The 23,098-nt window shown below is 36.7% G+C and overlaps 2 protein-coding genes across 4 annotated transcripts; both read right to left on the bottom strand.

The window, feature by feature from the left end:
* Positions 1 to 36: 36 nt before the first annotated feature.
* LOC137392166 (RING finger protein 11-like) lies at positions 37 to 8,194 on the bottom strand. Of its 3 annotated transcripts, none has more exons than XM_068078818.1 (4): positions 8,179 to 8,194; positions 7,105 to 7,354; positions 6,601 to 6,764; positions 37 to 812 (listed from the first exon to the last, which is right to left on the bottom strand). In XM_068078818.1, exons 2-4 carry the CDS (start codon positions 7,249 to 7,251, stop codon positions 644 to 646), a joined length of 480 nt encoding a protein of 159 aa, XP_067934919.1. In that variant the 5' UTR covers positions 7,252 to 7,354; positions 8,179 to 8,194; the 3' UTR covers positions 37 to 643. The 3 variants fall into 3 exon arrangements, with proteins under 3 accessions (XP_067934919.1, XP_067934910.1, XP_067934903.1); XM_068078809.1 differs by lacking the exon at positions 8,179 to 8,194 and adding an exon at positions 7,609 to 7,856; XM_068078802.1 differs by lacking the exon at positions 8,179 to 8,194 and adding an exon at positions 7,580 to 7,855.
* Positions 8,195 to 17,604: 9,410 nt separating this feature from the next.
* LOC137387852 (dynein light chain Tctex-type protein 2B-like) lies at positions 17,605 to 22,905 on the bottom strand. The gene is made up of 3 exons (XM_068074369.1): positions 22,835 to 22,905; positions 22,682 to 22,745; positions 17,605 to 17,898 (listed from the first exon to the last, which is right to left on the bottom strand). The coding sequence occupies exons 1-3, from the start codon at positions 22,903 to 22,905 to the stop codon at positions 17,605 to 17,607; spliced, it is 429 nt and encodes a 142-aa protein (XP_067930470.1).
* Between the last annotated feature and the right edge of the window lie 193 nt (positions 22,906 to 23,098).

Below are 23,098 nucleotides of genomic sequence, written 5' to 3'. Positions count from 1 at the left end.
ATTGATTTTTTATCAAAGTAACATTTGTTATTGATTTAGACAGTTTTAAATTATATTAACTATAACAAGACTTATCCTAGAGATTATCTCTACTAATAGATATATACAAATATATATATATGACGCGCACACCGTGGCTCACAAGTGCATGAATGATGACTGGCTTGGCACGGGTACATTGTTAGCACCATCACAGTTCATTTACCTATGAAATATACACGTATTACCAGTGGAGTGTGGAATAATGACCAGCGCCACTACGACATTCAACACATCCGAAAACATAAATAAGAATAGAGATGCTATAAGCCAAATGAATGTGCAGAAAAACTCTATGAGTTGTGCTATAGAAGAATGGTGGCCGAAAAAAATCTTGGAGCAAACACCAAGACGAATTACAGCAAAATGGAGAATTGAAAAGCACAATAACTTCTATCAATAAAGCAGATAGTTTTCACGTGGAGCAGTGATAAATATTTGCACAATTGTTAATGATAAAGTAATGGCTGTAACGACTGTGGCAGAAAAGGATTGCACAAAAGACAGTATATAAAATTTTGTAAGTTTCATGTGGCAAAAGTAATAATAAGTGAGGAGTGACAGCCAGCATCGGGTGCACAGGAATATAAGAGATCAGCGACAGTCAGCCATCAAAGGATGAAAGCAATGCAGCGTCTACCGGCTCCATACATGAGGGACAAGTAAATGATCTCATGAGCCAGTCATCGATACAGTCCTTGTGGTAGGCGTGTAGGCACGGCAGAAACCTCATCTGCTCACCTCCCTCAAACTCCACCATACAAATCGCACATCTGCAACAATCGCCAACCTTGTCATGCTCGTCAATAAAAGGATAGGTGTTGGCCAATTCCTGTAGTTGTTAAGGTCTTTCAATATACTGTTACAGTAGAGGGCGGCTAAACATACCAATGAAATGCATGATTTGAGAGATGATGTGTGCGTAAGCGTTATGCCTAAACGGACACTAATCTGTGAGTGAAGAAATTGACTCATCAATGATTGGCTGAAGGAGTGATTACTGTTAACCATCTTCCACTGCAAGCTAAGTTGGTTTGCCTCACTTTTAAACAACGTCAACAGTATTCCATGCAAAAAACTGTTTATATGCTGCCTAAGATATTCTCACTTATTGCAGTGTCAGAGATGTGAAAGGCACTATTGTCAGTTGGAACTGCTGCTATATTGTAACTTGCCATGACATCTTTTAGGTAACTCTTCAGTTAATCAAACCTATTATTGAGAGCTTTTTTAAGTTTCTTTCTTGTTTGATTCATTTCATAAACTTTAAATTGTTTGAGTAATGTTTTTAAACATTAATGCGCAGCCATTTTTCTTTGAATAAACTACCGGCATGATATCCTAAATTAGCTGCCCACAAGGTATTGTCATAATAGACACTTAGTACGCTGAAGATATATCAATCACTATGTTTCCATGATGCGCAGTGCTTCGGAGTTGCGCTATCTCCGAATCATGGAAACGACGTCTTCGCACTGAAATCACTGCGCACTGATCAGTGCGAAGCCAGTGCAAATTCGCAGAAAGGAAACAGCGACTGCGCAGTGGCTGCGCATAGCTCTCATGCCGTGGAGACGGATTCTTCGAGGGCCATAAACTAGTACAAAGGTTGTCCTGCTAATCTTGTTTTTTTTCTATTCTTCCGATCTTCTTTCACCTAAATTTAATTATGGTCTGCATTCACGAGGATGATGAGGTGATTACTTTCCTGGACTTTGTTATCGATGCCAACACTTTTCGAAAAATAGGTGGCAAGTTCTAAATTAACGTTTAAATAATATATTACTTAAAAATACTTATTAAAAATATATTACTATGTAAAAAGTGTGTTAAGGTTTGTAAAACCTTGTGAATGTGTATTGTAAATAAAAGTATAATGACGACAGAATCATAAAGAGACCGTTTATGACGTTCGGTATCCGTGATCGATTCTATTTCTCCATCAGGCGATTCGATTTATACAATTTCTCTTCTCTGGCTAATTTGCGGTATTTGCTGAAAACCACTGCGCAGCATGGAAACATACAATCCCCTCGACTTCGGAGGGGGCTGCTTCGCAGTACTGCGCACCATGGAAACATAGTGATAGATAGCAATAGAAACACCAGCAATGAAGACATTGCTTCCAAACGATTTAGGCCAATTCCCCATTGGTCAATCTATTTGTCAACATAATAACATTGTTTAGCTGTGTGAGTGTGTGTAGCCATAGCAGATATCTACACATCTACACATGTACATTGGCAGCAATGCATTTCATTGGTGTGTGTATAGCCAGCCCTGTAGCTTGCTCGAGAGCTAATGAAGCAAAAACTCTTGGACCTAGCTCATTGGAAGTAATACTAGAAAGGGACAGCCAATGAAAATTATTACCACAGAGCGATGACTAATAGAAAACAATAATGGAGAGTGGGAGCCAATCGAAAGCAATAGAGAGGGGCAACCAATGGGAGACGATGTTAGGAAAAGGCAGCCAGTTTGAAGTAACTCTAGAGAAGGGTAACTAATGAGGAATTATGCTGGTGAGACATAGCCAATAGGAAATACATGTAACTACAGCCATAAGTTTCAAGAGGAACAATTAGTGAAATGTACGGAGCGAGCGTTGTACATCTTTATTTTGTATTGTGACGGGTCATCGGGTGCTATCAGATATCTGAGCAATGAGATAATACAAATTGGCACAATTAATACAGAAGCATAAGGGAATAGACTTGAAATTACTCTAAAAAAGGTAAATGGGTAGCCAACAGGATGTTACAGTGAAACGGCCAACAGAAGGCAGAGGAAAGACTTGAGACAACCAATAGTAGGTAAAAACAAAGAGAAAGCAGCCAATGGTAAAGAACAATAGCAAAAAGTAGTCAATCATACCTAAAAACAATGAAGAATAGCCGATGATAGGTAAAACAATGAAGAGTAGCCTATCGTAGGTAGTTATGGGCGGAAGGGGCCAATGATTGATTATGACAGTGCGGAGTTAGCCAATGATGTGAATGGATGCTAATAGTACGTAATAATAGTAAGGAGTAACCAATGGTAACCTTATGAAGAGCAGCACAGAAGTAGCCTGGCCCAACCACCATACATATTGGATGAGACAGCCACTAAACAAAACACAATATAAAGACATCTACTCTTATTTGTATAAATGTGTACTCGGACATCTTATCCGAGGTCTTGTCAATTTATCTCCCTTGCCGATTTATCTCTGAGCTCTGAATGCACAAAACAGCAGTGAAACCATTGGGTCAGTTAAAGGTCAACTAGGTAACTAGACACGCGCCTTCATTGTATATATATATATATATATATACATATTGTACTTGTGAGTATTTTGTTAGGATGAGGTTGCGGTCACTTAACTGTTGATAAGAAAAGCTCATAAACAAAGTACGATTGACATTCTGAGAGGTTATTAGCATGAAATAAACAAAGCCTGGGCTGAACCTGTGGCATAAGCATTGCGGACAAAGAAGCGGAGTGACGAACAAAGAAAGGCTATGACGTTATGCCATTTCTACAAAAATTAACTGGTCATTATTAAAATTGATGATTCAGTTAATCCTTATTTGAGCGGTGTAAGGGGAATCCTAGCAACGCCCTAACAACATGACCAGACAGCTCATGACCAGTATAGCCACAAATCTCTATGAAGAGAAAATGCCACTTAGTAAGATCAGTAGATCCTATAGCCCAGCTCTTTATAACCCATCTTTCTGTGCTCAAGCACTGAAGGTGGACAAACACTCTGCATTAACAGCCAGACAACCAGTCCATTGTTTAGTAGCCTAGAGTTACCACATCTACTCGCTTGTTATCAACTAACAAAAAACAGGAAGTTCACAAAGTCTCCAAGTAACATAACACTCCCAGGTCACAGTTAATCATATTTGTCTAAGTGATATATACATGTAACTCCCGCACTATTGATCACTCACAAAGCAATCATTGCATCAGGCGAGTTGAAAAAAAAGGAGAATGACTCAAACGGCCTTGACCATCCCAGTAAGAAACACTCTAGAACTCCCCATCCTATCGATTATACTCTCTTAAAACCCCAGCCATATTAGATAGGAGCCACAGAATGAATCCACATAAAATCTATAACCACACCAATTCGAATGACTCCAAGTCTATTCATTTTGCGAAACTCGTAGGACAGACTTCTTTTAATCAAAATTACATACCATGTATACTACTTTTTATTAAAGAAGTGCTCTACTTTCCGCTGAGCAAAGTCTAAGCTCAAAGTATTTTTTGAGTATCATATTATTACAGCAGTGTTTCCTTTTGTGCTAGGAGTTTGTTTTTGCACAACTTTATTACGGCCAAATTTTCCCACGAAAATTAATTCTGCAACAAAAATAGTTGGCAATTTTAAATCATCTATTTTTTTAAATGTATTGCTAAAGACTTAGTCTATTATGTACTGCTGTCTACCACTACAAGGAATTTAGTCTATCATGTACCAATGTCTATCGATGCAAGAAACTTGGTCTAATAAGTGCCACTGTCTACCAACACAAAGAACTTAGTATATCATGTGAAACTGTCTACTAATACAAGGAACTTAGTCTATCATGTGCAACTGTCTAGCAGCACAAGGAATTTGGTCTATCATGTGCCACTGTCTACCGATGCAAGGAATATTATATCCATATAGTAATAATTAAGCAAAGTTTTGTCTTGTAAAAGCATCAGTAAAAAAGATATATAGGACAAACTGAGAAAGACAAGTTTGATATTTGTTTAAAGATGAGTTAAAATATAAAAATATAGTACTGTATAAAGTTTAAAGCATGTGCGATAAGACATTTAACAAACTGCGAGAAATGACGTTGTTATACTCTGATTTATGGAAAAACTAAAATCACATTTACCTCACTTGGTTTACCTTTTACTTAATGGTACATGCAAACTCCACCAACTATTCAAATTTGATTTAGTCCAAGTGTTTGTCCATATAAGCATGAAATAGGTTTTTACTCGGAGTATAGCTGAAAATGGAAAATTGGCGAAGTTCCATTTATAAGAGTTTTAAGGTAGATGAAAATAAAATATAAAACTGAATGGCAATATAACTATGGTATATAACTCTAAATATACCCATAGCAATATAACATGGCTCCTAGTGAGAAGGTGAAGCGTACCTGGAAAATTTAGGTTGGATAACAAAGTACTCACAATAATATTAGTGGAAAGCGTTAGACTTTTTTTAAGCACACTGACAGAGAGCTGGCAGAGAAAAAACCAGCCCAAGATTTATAAATTTTCCAGCTAAAAAACTGGATAGGGTTATGGTATGTATACTGGATAGGGTTATGGTTTGTATACTGGATAGGGTTATAGTTTGTATACTGGATAGGGTTATGGTTTGTATACTGGATAGGGTTATGGTATGTATACTGGATAGGGTTATGGTTTGTATACTGGATAGGGTTATAGTTTGTATACTGGATAGGGTTATGGTTTGTATACTGGATAGGGTTATGGTTTGTATACTGGATACGGTTATGGTTTGTATACTGGATAGGGTTATGGTTTGTATACTGGATAGGGTTATAGTTTGTATACTGGTTAGGGTTATGGTTTGTAGACTGGATAGGGTTATAGTTTGTATACTGGATAGGGTTATGGTTTGTATACTGGATAGGGTTATAGTTTGTATACTGGTTAGGGTTATGGTTTGTATACTGGTTAGGGTTATGGTTTGTATACTGGATAGGGTTATAGTTTGTATACTGGTTAGGGTTATGGTTTGTATACTGGATAGGGTTATGGTTTGTATACTGGATAGGGTTATGGTTTGTATATCGGATAGGGTTATAGTTTGTATACTGGATAGGGTTATGGTTTGTATACTGGATAGGGTTATGGTTTGTATACTGGATAGGGTTATGGTTTGTATACTGGATAGGGTTATAGTTTGTATACTGGTTAGGGTTATGGTTTGCATACTGGATAGGGTTATGGTTTGTATACTGGATAAGGTTATGGTTTGTATACTGGATAGGGTTATGGTTTGTATACTGGATAGGGTTATGGTTTGTATACTGGATAGGGTTATGGTTTGTATACTGGATAGGGTTATAGTTTGTATACTGGTTAGGGTTATGGTTTGTATACTGGATAGGGTTATGGTTTGTATACTGGTTAGGGTTATGGTTTGTATACTGGATAGGGTTATGGTTTGTATACTGGATAGGGTTATGGTTTGTATATCGGATAGGGTTATAGTTTGTATACTGGATAGGGTTATGGTTTGTATACTGGATAGGGTTATGGTTTGTATACTAGATAGGGTTATGGTTTGTATACTGGATAGGGTTATAGTTTGTATACTGGTTAGGGTTATGGTCTGTATACTGGATAGGGTTATGGTATGTATACTGGATAGGGTTATGGTTTGTATATTGGATAGGGTTATAGTTTGTATACCGGATAGGGTTATGGTTTGTATACTGGATAGGGTTATGGTTTGTATACTAGATAGGGTTATGGTTTCTATACTGGACAGGTTTGTCAACTGTGTATAGCAAAAGTCAGTGCTTTACTTACTCTCTGCTTTTTTTGGAGGAGTCATCATAGTATAAGCCAGTTGGGAGGTGCTGTATTAATCCTATCCTCTGCGCCATCCTCACTTGCTCATCTTCAGATAACTGATTAGCATTGCGTTGGACACCAGGAATTGGATGGTAGTCTGTCTCTGGAACTTGTCTTGTCTGAATTCAACAAACCAGAGAACTTTAATGAACTACTAAAGGCTAACAAAGTCCACCTGAAAAGACAAATTTCAAACCAAAAATAATCTTAGAAATACTCTTCAAAATATGGCCACACGTATCAACATCGATAAAAAGGCTAGATGAAGAATCAATTTGATCACTGATAATATAACGCATTAACCATTTCACTTCAAATTTGGCAAATTAAAATACGGAAAAAAATCATTTCTCAATTTTTAATACACAAATAGTTAAAATTGAATATATCATAAACTTATTTTTTGCAATGAAAGCATTAGAAAGTACGTAACCACAAAAGTAACAATATGGAACAAACCCGTCGTTGTTGTCGAGGCTGTCGAGGGGTTATTCTATCCGAATTATTTCTAGAACGAGTTCTCAAGTTGACTTCTGCATCTGAGGTTTCATCTGTCTGTAACCTGGTAAAGTCTTCCGTAGGAGAACCAGCAAAACAGTTTCCCATGTTTATTTGTAACGACACTCTTGGCGAATCTCGTTATTAACATTCAGTTAGATGACTTTTTAGGGCTCATCATTTTTAATCTGAGAGAAATATTCCAATAGGTCTACAAAAATGTCAAATAGACGGTTTCACAGAACTGATGCATTTTCAAATAAAAGTCGGAGTGTATGTGAAATATTATTATCTAAAACACTAAAAATAATTGTGGTGCCATTTTAAAACCCAAGAATAAAGTTTTGCGTTTCATAACAATTACCAAAAAACTAACTAACAGTAATGAGTTAAAATAAATTGAATAATTTATTCGAGTCATAAATTGAATACTTACAGAGGTTTCGATCACAGAATGACACTAACCAATAAAAATATTGATATTTATCAACATATGCGGTAGTCTTGATCGTATGCAGATTAAATGACACACAGTTCATCAATTCAAATCTTTCGTTCACTTAGAGACAAAATAAGTGCCAAGGAAACGCAAAATAAATCTCCAACGTAAGCAGCTTTTGTTGTTTTTGTGATCAGCTGTTCCACAGCCTCTTGTACAGTTTTTGCGAAGACTTGTTACTGTTTAGAAAGACATTACGCGAAGACAACACTTACAAAAATTAACACATAAATAGTTTAGAATTGTAACACAGCTATTCACTTTTTTACTAAAACTATATATTAAATTTTAAAGTTACAAAGTGTAAACTTTTTAAATAAGTTAAATTTGATTTTTAAATTTAATTTTCAAACAAACAAAAATGTGCGCCTAACACGATCGTTAATTTTTTAATATTGGGTTTGGCTACATTTATACTGATATTGTAGACTATTTGTTAGTATTTAACAACTGTAAAAAATTTTCAAAGCGCGTTATTTGGGTTTAGTCAAAATTTACATAACAACACAGTTAGATAATCATTTTCGTTCATCCACCTTTTCTCCAACAAAGCTAACGCGTCAACGCGCAATAATACTCAAACAAAGTTGAATTATTTTGTACGTAGTCACAAAATTATGCTCCGCCTCTTTAAAAAGTAACGCCTTCGTTTTGAGCGGAGTCAACTTGATTTGACAACTTGACAACTAAAGAGCATTTTTGATTTAGTTTCCGAACTGGGCATTCCAGAGTCCGACATTGTCCACATCAGCCGTGTTGGTAAGCAGCACGAGAATAAATAAAACTCGCCCTGTCAGAATAGGTTTTAAATTTGAAATTAATAAATAGGCCTATAACTTTTTAAGAAGGCTAAACTCTAACAAACCTAACCCCAATGTTTTTGCTACCAATGATATGACCAAGGCAGAGGACGCAGAAGCATTTGCTCTGCGCCAAAAGAGAAGAGAGCTATTGGTATCTAATCCAGAACTCAAATATAAGATTAAAAATAACAAAGTATATAAAGCCTCAGGGGATGAATTAATTCAATGTTAAAATCTATTAAATGCATTACCTGGAATGCCAATGGTCTAAGAAATAGAATACACAAACTTAATCTATAAATCTACACCTACTTTCCTGACATCATAGTTATAACAGAAACCAAACTTGATACCAGTGTGCAAGATGGTGAATTAACAAATTTTTATACAATCTACCGCCTAGACCGGACTAAAGGCTTAGGCTTAGGGGGTGGTGTCTACCGCCTAGACCGGACTGAAGGCTTAGGCTTAGGGGGTGGTGTCTACCGCCTAGACCGGACTGAAGGCTTAGGCTTAGGGGGTGGTGTCTACCGCCTAGACCGGACTGAAGGCTTAGGCTTAGGGGGTGGTGTCTACCGCCTAGACCGGACTGAAGGCTTAGGCGGTGGTGTCCTTATAGCCATCAAAGACAGTTCCCCTATAGACGTATTATGTGTAGATGAACTTACAGATTCAGAAATTCTTACTCTCAAAATAAATATACATAATTTTACATTTCCTTTTTCTTGTTTTTACTATCAACCTTGTGTAAAAAACATTGATGGCCTACTCGACTGGGTTGAATCCCTTGCCAGCCATTTTTGTCATTACCGGTGACTTTAATTTACCTGAGATAAAGTGGCCTGGTAAAACCTTGAAATCCAGTCGAGACAGGAAGGTGCATACCGATTTTCTTCACCTCCTTCAAACACATGGTTTCTCCCAACCTGTTGATTTTCCAACACATATTAAAGGAAACACCCTAGACCTTGCGTATAATTCATGGAAATTAATAATGCTCACGGAAAGCCAAGCACATCTAACCATTTTTATGTGCACTTTGAGGTGAGCATACCTGATAACCCCAAACAGGCAAACCTCCCGAAACTATTGCGCATTTTTAAATTTAAATATAACCAAACTAATAACACTGAACTAACAATCCAATCCCAAGCCTTTGACAGACAAATAACTAATCTCATATCAATCAAATCCAACATTAATGACATTTGGCAATCCTTTAAAACTGGAATTTTTGCAGCAGCTAAGGCCTCTATCACTCATTTTCCCCTTAAAAATGTAAACAGAAATTTTGGATTAAACACACCAGCATTAAAGAGATTCATAGAAGGAATATATTGTTTAAAACATTTAAAAAGTACTCGACCGCCAAAAATAAACAGATGCTCCAGCTTCAGATTAAAAAATGTAAAAAACTAATTAGACAAGACTATAATAACTCTCTAAATATCCATATCTGTCATGAATTGACAGAAGGCAACAATAAACCTCTTTTTAAATTCATATCTTTAAAAAGAGGATCCAGTAACACAGTCAAAACCTTGCACTACAACACTGGCAAACCATCTGATAATATAGCCAACACTTTTGCTGACACTTTTTCCTCCATTTTCACAGTTGATAATAGTGCTTATCCCATTCCCTCAACAAACGAAACTGTAGCAAACTCCACCAAACAAAAGACCAAGGCAATAACTGTTTCCAACGATAGTGTCTTAAAACTCTTAAAACAACTTAACCCTTATAAGGCTGCTGGCCCAGATGAACTGAACACCTCGTTGCTGAAACACCTAGCCCCCTATATCGCACCCACTTCTACCAAGATAATGCAATACTCTTTATTCAACCATACTCTCCCTAGGGATTGGAAAACGGCTACTGTCATACCCATTTTTAAAGATAAAGGTAGCAGGCTCCTGCCAACTAACTATCATCCAATCTCTCTGAAATGTGTACTGTCAAAAACTACAGAACACATAGTCGCACATTCCATCCGCAACTTTTTAGACTTCATTGATTTTTTCCATGACTGCCAACATGGTTTTCGCTCAAGGAGAAGCTGCGAAAGTCAGCTAATCCTCACAACTCATGAACTCATTGAATCATTCGATACTGGAATCCAAACTGATGCACTTATCCTTGATTTTCTAAGGCCTTTGAAAAAGTGTCCCACAGCAAACTTCTATTCAAACTTGCCCAAACTAATCTAGACAGAACAATTATCGCCTGGGTTGAGGATTGGTTGAAGGATCGCACACAGACCATTTTTATAAATGAAACATACTCCAAACTATGTTTAGTTTCCTCTGGTGTGCCCCAGGGATCTGTTTTAGGCCCCCTCCTCTTTTGGATTTTTATAAATGATATGCCAGCGGCTATCAAGACCTCTAGACTCAGACTTTTTGCTGATGATGCTCTCTTATATTCCCAGATTGAATCAGCCAGCGACTGTGCAAATCTTCAAGCAGATCTTGATTTGCTTATAGATTGGGCTGATAATTGGCAGATGGAATTTAACATCACAAAATGTGAGACAACTTCTTTTTTTAGGTCTCATGAGAGCTCCTTTCTTTCACAAATATCTTATGAAAGGCCAACAACTAACTTATGTCAATCACTTTAAATACCTCGGAGTCATTATAGACAATAAAATCAACTTTAATCTTCACATAGAAAAGACTATCCAAATCCTTATCCACATTATACATGCTCATGAGGTCCCTCAGAAGTTGCTCACCCAAAACAAAAACCCTTTTTTTTAAAACCATGCGCCGCCCAGTTCTTGAATATTCATCAACTGTCTGGTCTCCATTTTTATCCAAGTACATAGACTCCCTCGAGTCTGTGAACAGAAAAGCTTTTAGGTGGGTGTTTAAACTTAAAAAAATAAGAGGATTTCTGACCTCATGTTTGAATCGTCGTGAGCTACTCTTGCAGAGCGTCGGAGGACAGACGACCAAAATCTAAAAAACAACAAAATGTAAAGGAAGAAATTGCAATACCAACCCATTTTTTCTCAAATTTCCACCTACACAATACACACCACAAAAAGCACTAAAGGTGCAATCAACACCAATGTTAAAAAACGCTCCTTTTTTGTACGGACCCTTAACAGCTAACCCATTTTTTTTCTTTCCACGCACCCCCCACTAAGAACTTTATATTTATTGAAAGTTCTGGCCCCCACCTAATCCCTACCCTCAACCTTAATAACAACATTGCCCCAACCAAATTTCAAAATTACAACAAAAAAAGAAGGAAAAAACCAAACTAAGAGTAATCTACTCATGTTACTTAATAAAGATATTGCTCTAATGCCCCATTAAGGGGCGAATGCGATTAATTGATTTGACTTGACTTGACAACCTTGTATACAAAAAACTTTCATCGCGCGTAGATTCCAGTTGTGTCAATACGGCTGCGAGACTACGTACTGTGAGTACTGTCTATACTAGGCTTTTAGAGTTTTTTGTAGGCTATTTACATGTGTGTATTAATACTAATTGTAGACTAGCAAATTCGTATGTATCTGTTTACAAACATATAGTATTTGAATATGTACTGTAATACGTATATTAACAAAATTGTATTTGTTTAACAACAAAATTAATGTTTTGTGATACATTCAGTTTTTCATAGTATGTTAGCGCACTGGGTCATGAATCTCAACAGGCCACCTCTTTCTGACCATAAACTCCTACCACGTCTTAAGCTGGCTACTAATCCCTTCATCATAGGACATAAGCTCCAGTCAACTAATTAGCTATGTTCAGCCATACAAATGAGTAATGAGCAGAGTCACCGACAGCGTTAGAGAAAATTATTAAATGACTGACATGGATGAGAAATATAGCCGCTAGCAACCTCTGATCTTCAAATAATGATCAAATCAATTTCGAATAATGATCTCATTACATATTATCCATCAGCATTATGTTATTATGTTGAGGAATACTTATTACAATCTTTTAAATTGATACGATGAAAGTTTATTTGTGCACAATTCTCATAATGCCTTTCAAGATTATTTAACTATTGTTTTTGTACATATGAAATGACACAACATAGGTCTTAATGAGTCCCACATCAGGAAGCAAAGGTACAAAATAGTTAATAAGTGCCAATATTTGGTACGAGTTAACATTTTGCACCCAGATGACTACAGAAGAAAATATGTGGTTTTTATTTGAGCAGAGCCTTGCCTAAAAATCAGTCCTTTTCAAGATGAATTTAGATGTAGCGTTGGTATGACAGGATCTGGTGTTACATCCAATTTCGGTAGTTTTCAATTGTCACTTGAAACTTGGAGTTGTCATCTTGCTTTGGCTAGCATTGAGTTATCCTGTCTACGCCTTTCGGTGCTCAGAGAGGTCAGACTTCCTACGGATGCTCTTTGTCTCTTAGTTCTTCTCTCACTTCGATGTCTGGTGACTAGACATGAGATCCTGATGCTGACTGCATCAAAACCAAAAATGCACGCTTGTCGTGGAGATCTGTGTACATTCAAGGAGTGACCAACTCGCTGTGCTTGTTCATTTCAATACAAGTATTCTGATTTCCGGTATGCTTTCATCTTTCCTGAATGCTTTCATCTTTTCTGAATTTAATGGTAAGTGCAATCATATAATAATAATCATTCCTTTAAATATTTCTTTGATTAAAAACAGTAATAATTATTGTCTTTGAGTTAAGAATAAGCTAATAAACAAAGATTCTCTTGCTGCAAGCGAGTTCTTATATTAGTAATCTGTGTTATACTAGAGTGTGAGTCAGTTAATTTCTGTTATTAATTCTCACCCCTTTGTTAGTTCAAGCAATTTATAACCCCCCATTCCACCATAACACTGGCAGAGTTTTTTCTGACATGCAAAAAAATCTCCAGTTATGAATTTGCTTAACAGTGTCTTCTTTCAGAAATATTTGTGCATCATATAAATTGGTTCATGAGCAGAATATTAGCAAATTAGGCAAGGTGACAACTTAGTGCCATCCAGAGAGACAACAGACAAATATTTGTATACCTAATTTTATGTTATATGTAATGCACGTTTAACCTGGTCTGTCAATCCATTTCATATACTGTTATTTACACTATACTCACCCATGCTACTAGCGACTTACATCTAATTCTAGAAATATAATTGGACAGCTTTCTCAACCTATTAAGCTAGCTGTGTTATTAAATAAATACTCAGATCTTATCTCCAATCCTCCTGATTATTCATTACATTCCTACTTCTCCAAAAATCATTAGATCTTGTAACCAGACACCAGCACCTTGCCAATCCATATTATAGAATAGCGGTTATGTAACTAGACACCAGCACCTTGCCAATCCATATTATAGAATAGCGGTTATGTAACTAGACACCAGCACCTTGCCAATCCATATTATAGAATAGCGGTTATGTAACCAGACACCAGCACTGCGCCAATCCATATTATAGAATAGCGGTTATGTAACCAGACACCAGCACTGCGCCAATCCATATTATAGAATAGCGGTTATGTAACCAGACACCAGCACTGCGCCAATCCATATTATAAAATAGCGGTTATGTAACCAGACACCAGCACTGCGCCAATCCATATTATAGAATAGCGGTTATGTAACCAGACACCAGCACTGCGCCAATCCATATTATAGAATAGCGGTTATGTAACCAGACACCAGCACTGCGCCAATCCATATTATAGAATAGCGGTTATGTAACCAGACACCAGCACTGCGCCAATCCATATTATAGAATAGCGGTTATGTAACCAGACACCAGCACTGCGCCAATCCATATTATAGAATAGTGGTTATGTAACCAGACACCAGCACTGCGCCGATCCATATTATAGAATAGTGGTTATGTAATCAGACACCAGCACTGCACCAATCCATATTATAGAATAGCGGTTATGTAACCAGACACCAGCACTGCGCCAATCCATATTATAGAATAGCGGTTATGTAACCAGACACCAGCACTGCGCCAATCCATATTATAGAATAGCGGTTATGTAACCAGACACCAGCACCTTGCCAATCCATATTATAGAATAGCGGTTATGTAACCAGACACCAGCACTGCGCCAATCCATATTATAGAATAGTGGTTATGTAACCAGACACCAGCACTGCGCCGATCCATATTATAGAATAGTGGTTATGTAATCAGACACCAGCACTGCACCAATCCATATTATAGAATAGCGGTTATGTAACCAGACACCAGCACTGCGGCGATCCATATTATAGAATAGCGGTTATGTCACCAGACACCAGCACTGCGCCGATCCATATTATAGAATAGCGATTATGTAAAGAGAGTTTAATACACATAATTTTACTTTATTATTCTTTCTTTTTTATCTCATGATCTAATTTGCTTTGAACGAAATTTACTCATCAAACAATAAAATTTATATCATTTAATTTAACCACTTAATTTATTGACAGTGTAAACACAAAATGCAATTTTATAAAAAATATTTTAAGCACTAGCCTTAACCATGATTAGATCATGACACTTTAACTATACACCTCTGAGGTGACAGACATGAACCCACTAAACCACGAGAAATACATTGAAAAGATGTCACTAATCAGCACTGCACATTATTTTCTCCTACTTGCGTGCGCTATTACAATATATTAAGAAGAACAGCATTAGTAAACTCGTTATTTTTAACATATTGGTAACATTATGCTACCTTTTTTAATTCAAGGAAAACATCGAGTTTACTAATGCTGTTCTCCACCAACAGTGGCACACAGGAGTGAGTAGATCACCAACTATAGCCCATAGTGTAGACCTCAGCTCAGTGTAGAACACGGCCTATAAAATTATAAAAAAAATGAATTTTGTCGAAATCATTAGGACCACTGATATATTTGACAGAGTTTGAATTATAAATGACACAGTTATACAAGATATATGATACATAGATGACACAATTATAGAAGGCACAGAATTATAAAAAAATGATGAAAAAAAGATGAAAAAAATACAGTCAGACCTTCACATAGAAAGTTAAGCAACGGTTTGGCTGTATTTTTAGTAGAGAAAATATGTTTAAGCGTATTGTGGCAGATTTGTTACTACCCATATTATACAGTTCGGTTACAGTGCATGCTTACTCATATTCTTAGTCAACCCACGCGTCATTAATCCTTATATGGTCATTATTACCGTATATAGTCATTATGCCCTTACATGGGCAAGCTGCACGCTTGACATCACAACCTATATAAAGGAATGCACAGCCTGCAGTGGGGGCAGTTGTTTGTAATATAGTCAATACAATTATACACACATACACTCTCTCTTCATTTCTTGCTTGAGCAGTCAGCACAAGAATTAATGCCGGATAGACGACCAGTATAGGCATCATCGGTCAGCTAGTTGACTACGGGGTCAGCAGCTAAAGGTGCCCTGACTGGGTCGACCTAATTATAGAAGAGAGGTCGACCTAAGCTAATCAGACGACGGACCTTAGGATTGACGTGGTCTTCTATAATCACATACAGTTATAGGCACGGCAAGCTTAATGTAAGCCGACCTGTCAGGTCGCCATTAGGTACACTGGTAGACCAAGACAAAAACCAGTACAGTATCGATAGATGTGAATAAAATTTACCTGTTCTCAAATACTAGTGAAATGATATATATGATAGATATGATACATCAAAGGTCATGTACTAACAAAGGAACTGGCATTCCTAGTCAAGCTAAGATAAATTTTCTTCGAGGGTTCCCAGCGTGATTCAGGTAAGGTCAGCAGGTCAAGATAAGTGCTAGTAAGAAGGTTCAAGCTATTATTGATCAAAATACAGCATTTATTATTTAGCTAAAATTAAAAGAATTAGCAATTGATACGGCAGTTGATTCAAAGTACATGTACATTAATAATAATCACAGGTTGTGACATTAGGGTATCATTTTAGGAGTTACTTTCTCGTGAGTACATAACTTCTAATTAGGTTATATTATTTTACACAAGACATTTTAAAATTCTATACGTACTCTAGTCCTTTGCTTGACAGGTTGGAGATTCATTGATTCTTTAAATGCTAAATTGGCAGTTATATGTGCCTTCACATGACTGTTTGAAAAATAAAAAGCAGTTTACGCTTGCAGGTTGTGAAGGGAACTTTGTAACTTTTTACAATGAGTAATTATCCAGGAGCCGGTAGCAACAGTAATTCATGTTTTATTAAATATGATAACTAGCAGCGCATACTGAAGCGAAGTTCAGCACATAGCTAGACTTGATGAGTTAAGTAAAGGTGTCTCTTCTGATAGCATAGCTGAATAGTCTCAGCAGAAATGCAAACTAAGTAGTTTGGTTTTACCATGTGCCAATAAAAACCAATAATTGTAGCCCAAATTAGTTAATCTGCTTTCAAAGAAGATGAAATTGTGTTCTCCTATATCCTTGATCAACACATGAGATGAACCTTGCCAGCTATTACCGTTCTACTTTTCGAATAAAAAGCTTAGGTGAAAATGTGACATTTTCTTTGTTGATAACATTATCAAGTACTAACTCTAACAACTAAAGCTAAGTATGTAGTAAAACGTAGAGCAGTCTTTTTGTTCTGTGCAAAGCGTAGCCTCGGCGTCAAGTCAGTGGATAAATTCACCCCTTGTTTTATTGGTTATGGTCATAGCAGCAGCTAACAAGGATACTAATAAGTAAAAAGTATAAGTCTTTGACCTTGAAAGTATTGTTCATTTTTTGGCTGATTTTAAATAATTGAAACGTAAACTAGCATCATGCACAGTTCAGAGAAATGCACAGAGAATAAATATCTGCAAAATTATTCAAAACTCCTTTAAGGTGGGATTATTGGTGTAGGGGTTAATGTATCCGTCTACAAGGTTGAGTGTTGGGAGTTCAAACCCCATATGAAGTAATCTTTTTTCACAACTTACCATTGAATAGATGCCACTCTTGTTATTGTAGAGATTTAGTCACGTCAATCTTGGATATTTATGTTATTATGTGTTACAGTATTTCGAACTATATATTGATACAACAAAACAAATCAAAATGTCAACTTTCAGCAATTGTTTACATGTGATTTTTGATAAAAAATACATATTCAAAGTTAGTCATTTTTTCAGTTTTTCTGTACAAGCAGCGGAAGAAGGAATGCTCATAATTTTACTCTGTGTAAACAGCATAAACTGCCACAAAGCACCAAAAGTTGCTATTGCTGTAGGTAATGTTGCAGTTGGTGTCTGTGTCAGAATTCCACATGCACTTGCTGACTTGTATGACACTTGGGTGTTCATATTTATCTAGGACTGTTGAGTAGACAACAAATTTGTATCGAGGCGCGTTCTCTTTTTTGGAACGAGCTTTGATTGCGTCTGCTATATCCTGTGGCAGGTAGTCTGTGTTTCGATCGCCAGGTTGAGCTTTGTCCGCAAACTCTTTCACTATGTCCTCATAATCCTACAGCATAGCAAATATTCAACTATCAACAGCTGTGTCAAAATAATAGAATAATATCATATATTGCGATTGAATGTAATTCGATAAAAATTAAAAACCAATCAGCTGTGAGTATTCAAATCTGTAGTTCAATAAGAGGAATAAAACTGATGAGTAAATTTGGAACAAGCTCTCTTAGTAGTTACCTTATCTAAGTAATTTAACTTTTGATTGGCACAAACATCTGTAAGAATAAAAATGATATTATTGGGTTGTCGAAAAAGATAGATGAATGAATAACAATTGAGTTATTAAAATAAGCATGATTGGTGTATGAACAACTACAGTCAAACCTCTACATTGACTATGTAAATAACTACAGTCAAACCTCTACATTGACTATGTAAATAACTACAGTCAAACCTCTACATTGACTATGTAAACAACTACAGTCAAACCTCTACATTGACTATGTAAATAACTACAGTCAAATCTCTACTTACAAACACTTCAACTTGTGAATTTTTAAAGAGATAATGTAACATTTGACATTTGTTTCTACACCCAAAGTAGTTTCCCAATACGGTGTTAGCAGTTTTATGACTCATTCAACTTTTGTACATAAAACTAAAGATACTGATAAAATTTGAAAATAAAGCCAAATATATAGAAATAACAAAGTAGATATATATGATAAATTAGTTGAAACTGCTGGTAGTGAAAGCTGGAGTAAGTTACATTGCGTACCCTATTACCACCTCTATGTTCTAACTGTATGTTCCTAAATCTACACTTACGCTCGCGTCTCTCCAAGGTTATACAGCTTAGATAGCAACCTGTCAAACTAAATAATCATTTTTCCTAAAAGCATCTTCACGCTGAAATTTCTAGATGGTCAAAAAAAGCCTGACCATTACTCCAAATCCAGCTAAACCGCTACTCCAACAAATTCCTGTTTTTTGTCTTGTGTAACAGACTTCAATTCACTATTTAAAAGCGAGTTTTTGCTGCCTTGCCAAGAATATCAGTCTACCATAGTATAACACTATCATAGAGTCACTGGAATATCAGTCATAGACACTGAGAATAACTTTGTTGTCCGCGCATACAATAAAAGCGGTTCTATCGAGGTTGGTAATTGCTGAAACTCAAACTCTTAGAAGGGAGACTATGAACATGAGGTGGAAGTGAGGCTATGACCATGAAGTGGAAGTGAGGCTATGACCATGAAGTGGAAGTGAGGCTATGACCATGAGGTGGAAGGGCCATACACAAAGCTTGTTGCCGAACTCCAAGGCAAAACAATAAACAAGTTAACATGCTAGGTATATATGTGTACTAGCTGTACAACCCGGCATTGTCAGGGTAGTAAAAAAGTCTTTGAACAGCAAATTTATTTGTATTTAAAATATAACAACATTTGCCATTCTAACGTTCAAACTAAATATCATGAGAAAAGAGTTTTATGTAATTGAAATAAATTAACAGAGAAAACAAACTTTGTCAAACAACTGTAACTTTCAAACTTCATATCATGAGGAAAATGTTTTGTACAGGTCAAAAGAATTACCAAAAATAAAACAACTATAAAAAGGTTTGAATATAAATGTAAAATAATTAGCAAGTAATAGCTAAATTAAATCGGTTTTGCTACAATTACAATAAAGAATGATTCGGTAATGATACAATTATTACGAACTGAAAAAACAAAATAAAAATTCTGAATATGTTGAATTAAGAATAAAAACTCTCGCATAGAAACTATTCCCCGTCGAGCAGGCGAGCAACACAACATGTTGTGTTGCTCGCCCGCTCGACGGGGAACAACTCCGCAAAAACAACAGTTTGTCAAGACAGGCTAACATATGACCAACTTTGATAAATATAAATATATATAAATGCATGAGGAATGCTTGATTAAATGGATATAAAAACCACAAATTTAAAATTCACAAGTGCCCACTAGTATAGTGTTAATATCCCACTACCATAGTGTCAATAGCCCACTACCATAGTGTCAATATCCCACTACCATAGTGTCAATAGCCCACTACCATAGTGTCAATAGCCCACTACCATAGTGTCAATATCCAACTACCATAGTGTCAATAGCCCACTACCATAGGGTCAATGGCCCACTACCATAGTGTCAATAGCCCACTACCATAGTGTTAATATCCCACTATCATAGTGTCAATAACCCACTACCACTTTGTCAATAGCCCACTACCACAGTGTCAATGGCCCACTACCATAGTGTCAATAACCCACTACCATAGTGTCAAATTATAGCCTACTACCATTGTGTCAATGGTCCACTACCACAGTGTCAATAGCCCACTGCCATAGTGTCAATAACCCACTACCATAGTGTCAATAGCCCACTACCATGGTGTCAATAGCCCACTATCATAGTGTCAATATCCAACTACCATAGTGTCAATAACCACCTACCATAGTGTCAATGGCCCACTACCATAGTGACAATATCCCACTACCATAGTGTCAATGGCCCACTACCATAGCGTCAATAGCCCACTACCATAGTGTCAATTTCCCACTACCACAGTGTCAATATCCCACTACCATAGTGTCAATAGCCCACTACCATAGTGTCAATGTCCCACTACCACAGTGTCAATATCCCACTACCATAGTGTCAATAGCCTACTACCATAGTGTCAATGTCCCACTACTATAGTGTCAATAGCCCACTACCATAGTGCCAATATCTCACTACCATAGTGTCAATAGCCCACTACCATAGTGTCAATGGCCCACTACCATAGTGTCAATAGCCCACTACCATAGTGTCAATAGCCCACTACTATAGTGTAGATAACCCACTACCATAGTGTCAATAGCCCACTACCATGGTGTCAATGGCCCACTAACACAGTGCCAATAGCCCGCTACCATAGTGTCAATAGCCCACTACCATAGTGTCAATGGCCCACTACCATAGCGTCAATAGCCCACTACCATAGTGTCAATGGCCCACTACCACAGTGTCAATATCCCACTACCATAGTGTCAATAGCCCACTACCATAGTGTCAATGGCCCACTACCATAGTGTCAATAGCCCACTACCATAGTGTCAATAGCCCACTACCATGGTGTCAATATTCGTGTAATCAATGAAGGAAAAACTTAGGTATTGCTTATAAAGGATGAAAAAAACATGAAATCTATCTTGTTTCAGCCACTTATGTTCCAATGGTTACCACATCTCAACTACACAGAGATAAGTTAGTTTTAATATGTCATTTAGCCAAACAGGTTGCCGGTATTGTATTGATTATAGCTTGACTCTGTATCATCAGCTTTAGAACAATAACAATAGTAATAAGGTAGAATATTAATAACAGTAATAAGGTAGTATGCTTCTAGTTGTTATTCATACTAGGTAAATAAAGGATGTCTTGGCTACAGGTATTTCATGGCAGTGCTCTGAGTACTATAAGAATCATTAGGTAACTAAAATATTAGAATATTAGAATGTTATTATAATATGAGTGAGGTAATATTCTAAGCGTTTAATGTTTATTTGTTATGTGTTGCTATCACAATACTTTTTGGTTCTAAAATAATGCATGTCTCTTGAATGATTTCTCAGTGGAGTTTTGCTAGATAATTGGTGCTGAATGCCCTATCTCAATGTTAAATGAAACACGATGACCAATAGAGAGGGTTGGTGTAGTAAACTGACCAATAGAGAGGGTTGGTGTAGCAAACTGACCAATAGAGAGGGTTGGTGTAGTAAACTGACCAATAGAGAGGGTTGGTGTAGTAAACTGACCAATAGAGAGGGTTGGTGTAGTAAACTGACCAATAGAGAGGGTTGGTGTAGTAAACTGACCAATAGAGAGGGTTGGTGTAGTAAACTGCCATCAGGGTAGTTAGTTGGTTAGCTAGTACAACCACCATTCAATATTATGAAATAACAAAGTTCCACACATTGGACATGGTTTAATATAGTTGTTGTCAATGCCAGCAGACATGAAACACCATAACAAAGTTACAATCTTGACATCGATAATAATCTTTATGATATGAACTTCGTAAAAATGAATCAATATTTTTGAGCTGAATCAATTATTAGCTTAGTTAATTCAAATATTTCTAACATAATTCTAATGCTAACCTATTTGCACTTCTATTTGATCTGAACGTTTCAACTGCAATCAGGTTTATTCTAACCAATCAATGATATGATAAATAATATTTCTTAGTTACAATTATAATAGAAAATGATCTTTAACCAACTAAGCCCGAATAGGACAGAAAGGCAAGAGTAGTGTATAAAGGGAGTTATGTATGTCATCAAGGGAGCTGGATGGGTCCAATATGGCCTGCTAATACTTCTGGTGACATTACTCATTTTACGCAAGTTTCTTGCTTACTCATAATTAATGCCAGAACAAAGTATAATGAGAGTTGTGTCACAGGAAGCGTAACAGCTGCTTTAGGCCCGTTCAAGTTCTCTCAGAAACATTACTCCCTACATAGAGCTCTAATAAACAGGACACAGCTGAGGCTTTAAATGACATGAGCACTCGTTCTAGATTGCTCTAGATTGTTGAAATGAACAGAGCACACCCACAAAAATTGCATCAGCTAATTCACTCTAAATTTACAGAGTTTCCTTTAAACTCTACCCCGTGCAGTTATCTTGAATACACGAATAAAATATGCCGGTGGTATATTTTTATAATTTAAGACAGCCTGTTCACGTGACAAAATGCTTGTACATTAGAGTAAGATCTTGTGCAGTCTTTAGTGCAAACAGCTCTATGACTAACCTGTTTCAGAGCACCGGTTACAACAAAATGGTCTGATTCCTTTGGCTCAATTTGAAAGGATTTTCTACAAAGCGACATCTTTGGCTTGAGGCTGGCGCGTACACCTAGCTTGTCTTCTGAACTGCTGGCTAGGGATGAGCTCCATAGACTCACACTTTTTTTCCATCGACTGTTACTTTTCTTTCTCCTTGGAGATACGCCAGCACCTCTGCTGCTGACCTCATCTTGATTGTTCAAATCTGCTTCAGTTGCTGCTCTCTCTAAATCTAAAGAGTCTGTTGATTCGTTACATCAAGTCATAAGATGAAGTTTATCGAGTTTCTCACAATATTTATCGCTCAGTTTCCTGTACGCACAAATAGTCTAAAACCTACCATCTAGACACGCTATATTTACCAAATAATAAAATACTATCTT

Source organism: Watersipora subatra, chromosome 1 (genome assembly GCF_963576615.1).
Source record: "Watersipora subatra chromosome 1, tzWatSuba1.1, whole genome shotgun sequence".
NCBI classification, from domain to species: Eukaryota; Metazoa; Bryozoa; class Gymnolaemata; order Cheilostomatida; family Watersiporidae; genus Watersipora; species Watersipora subatra.
This window is presented reverse-complemented; position numbering and strand designations above follow the sequence as displayed.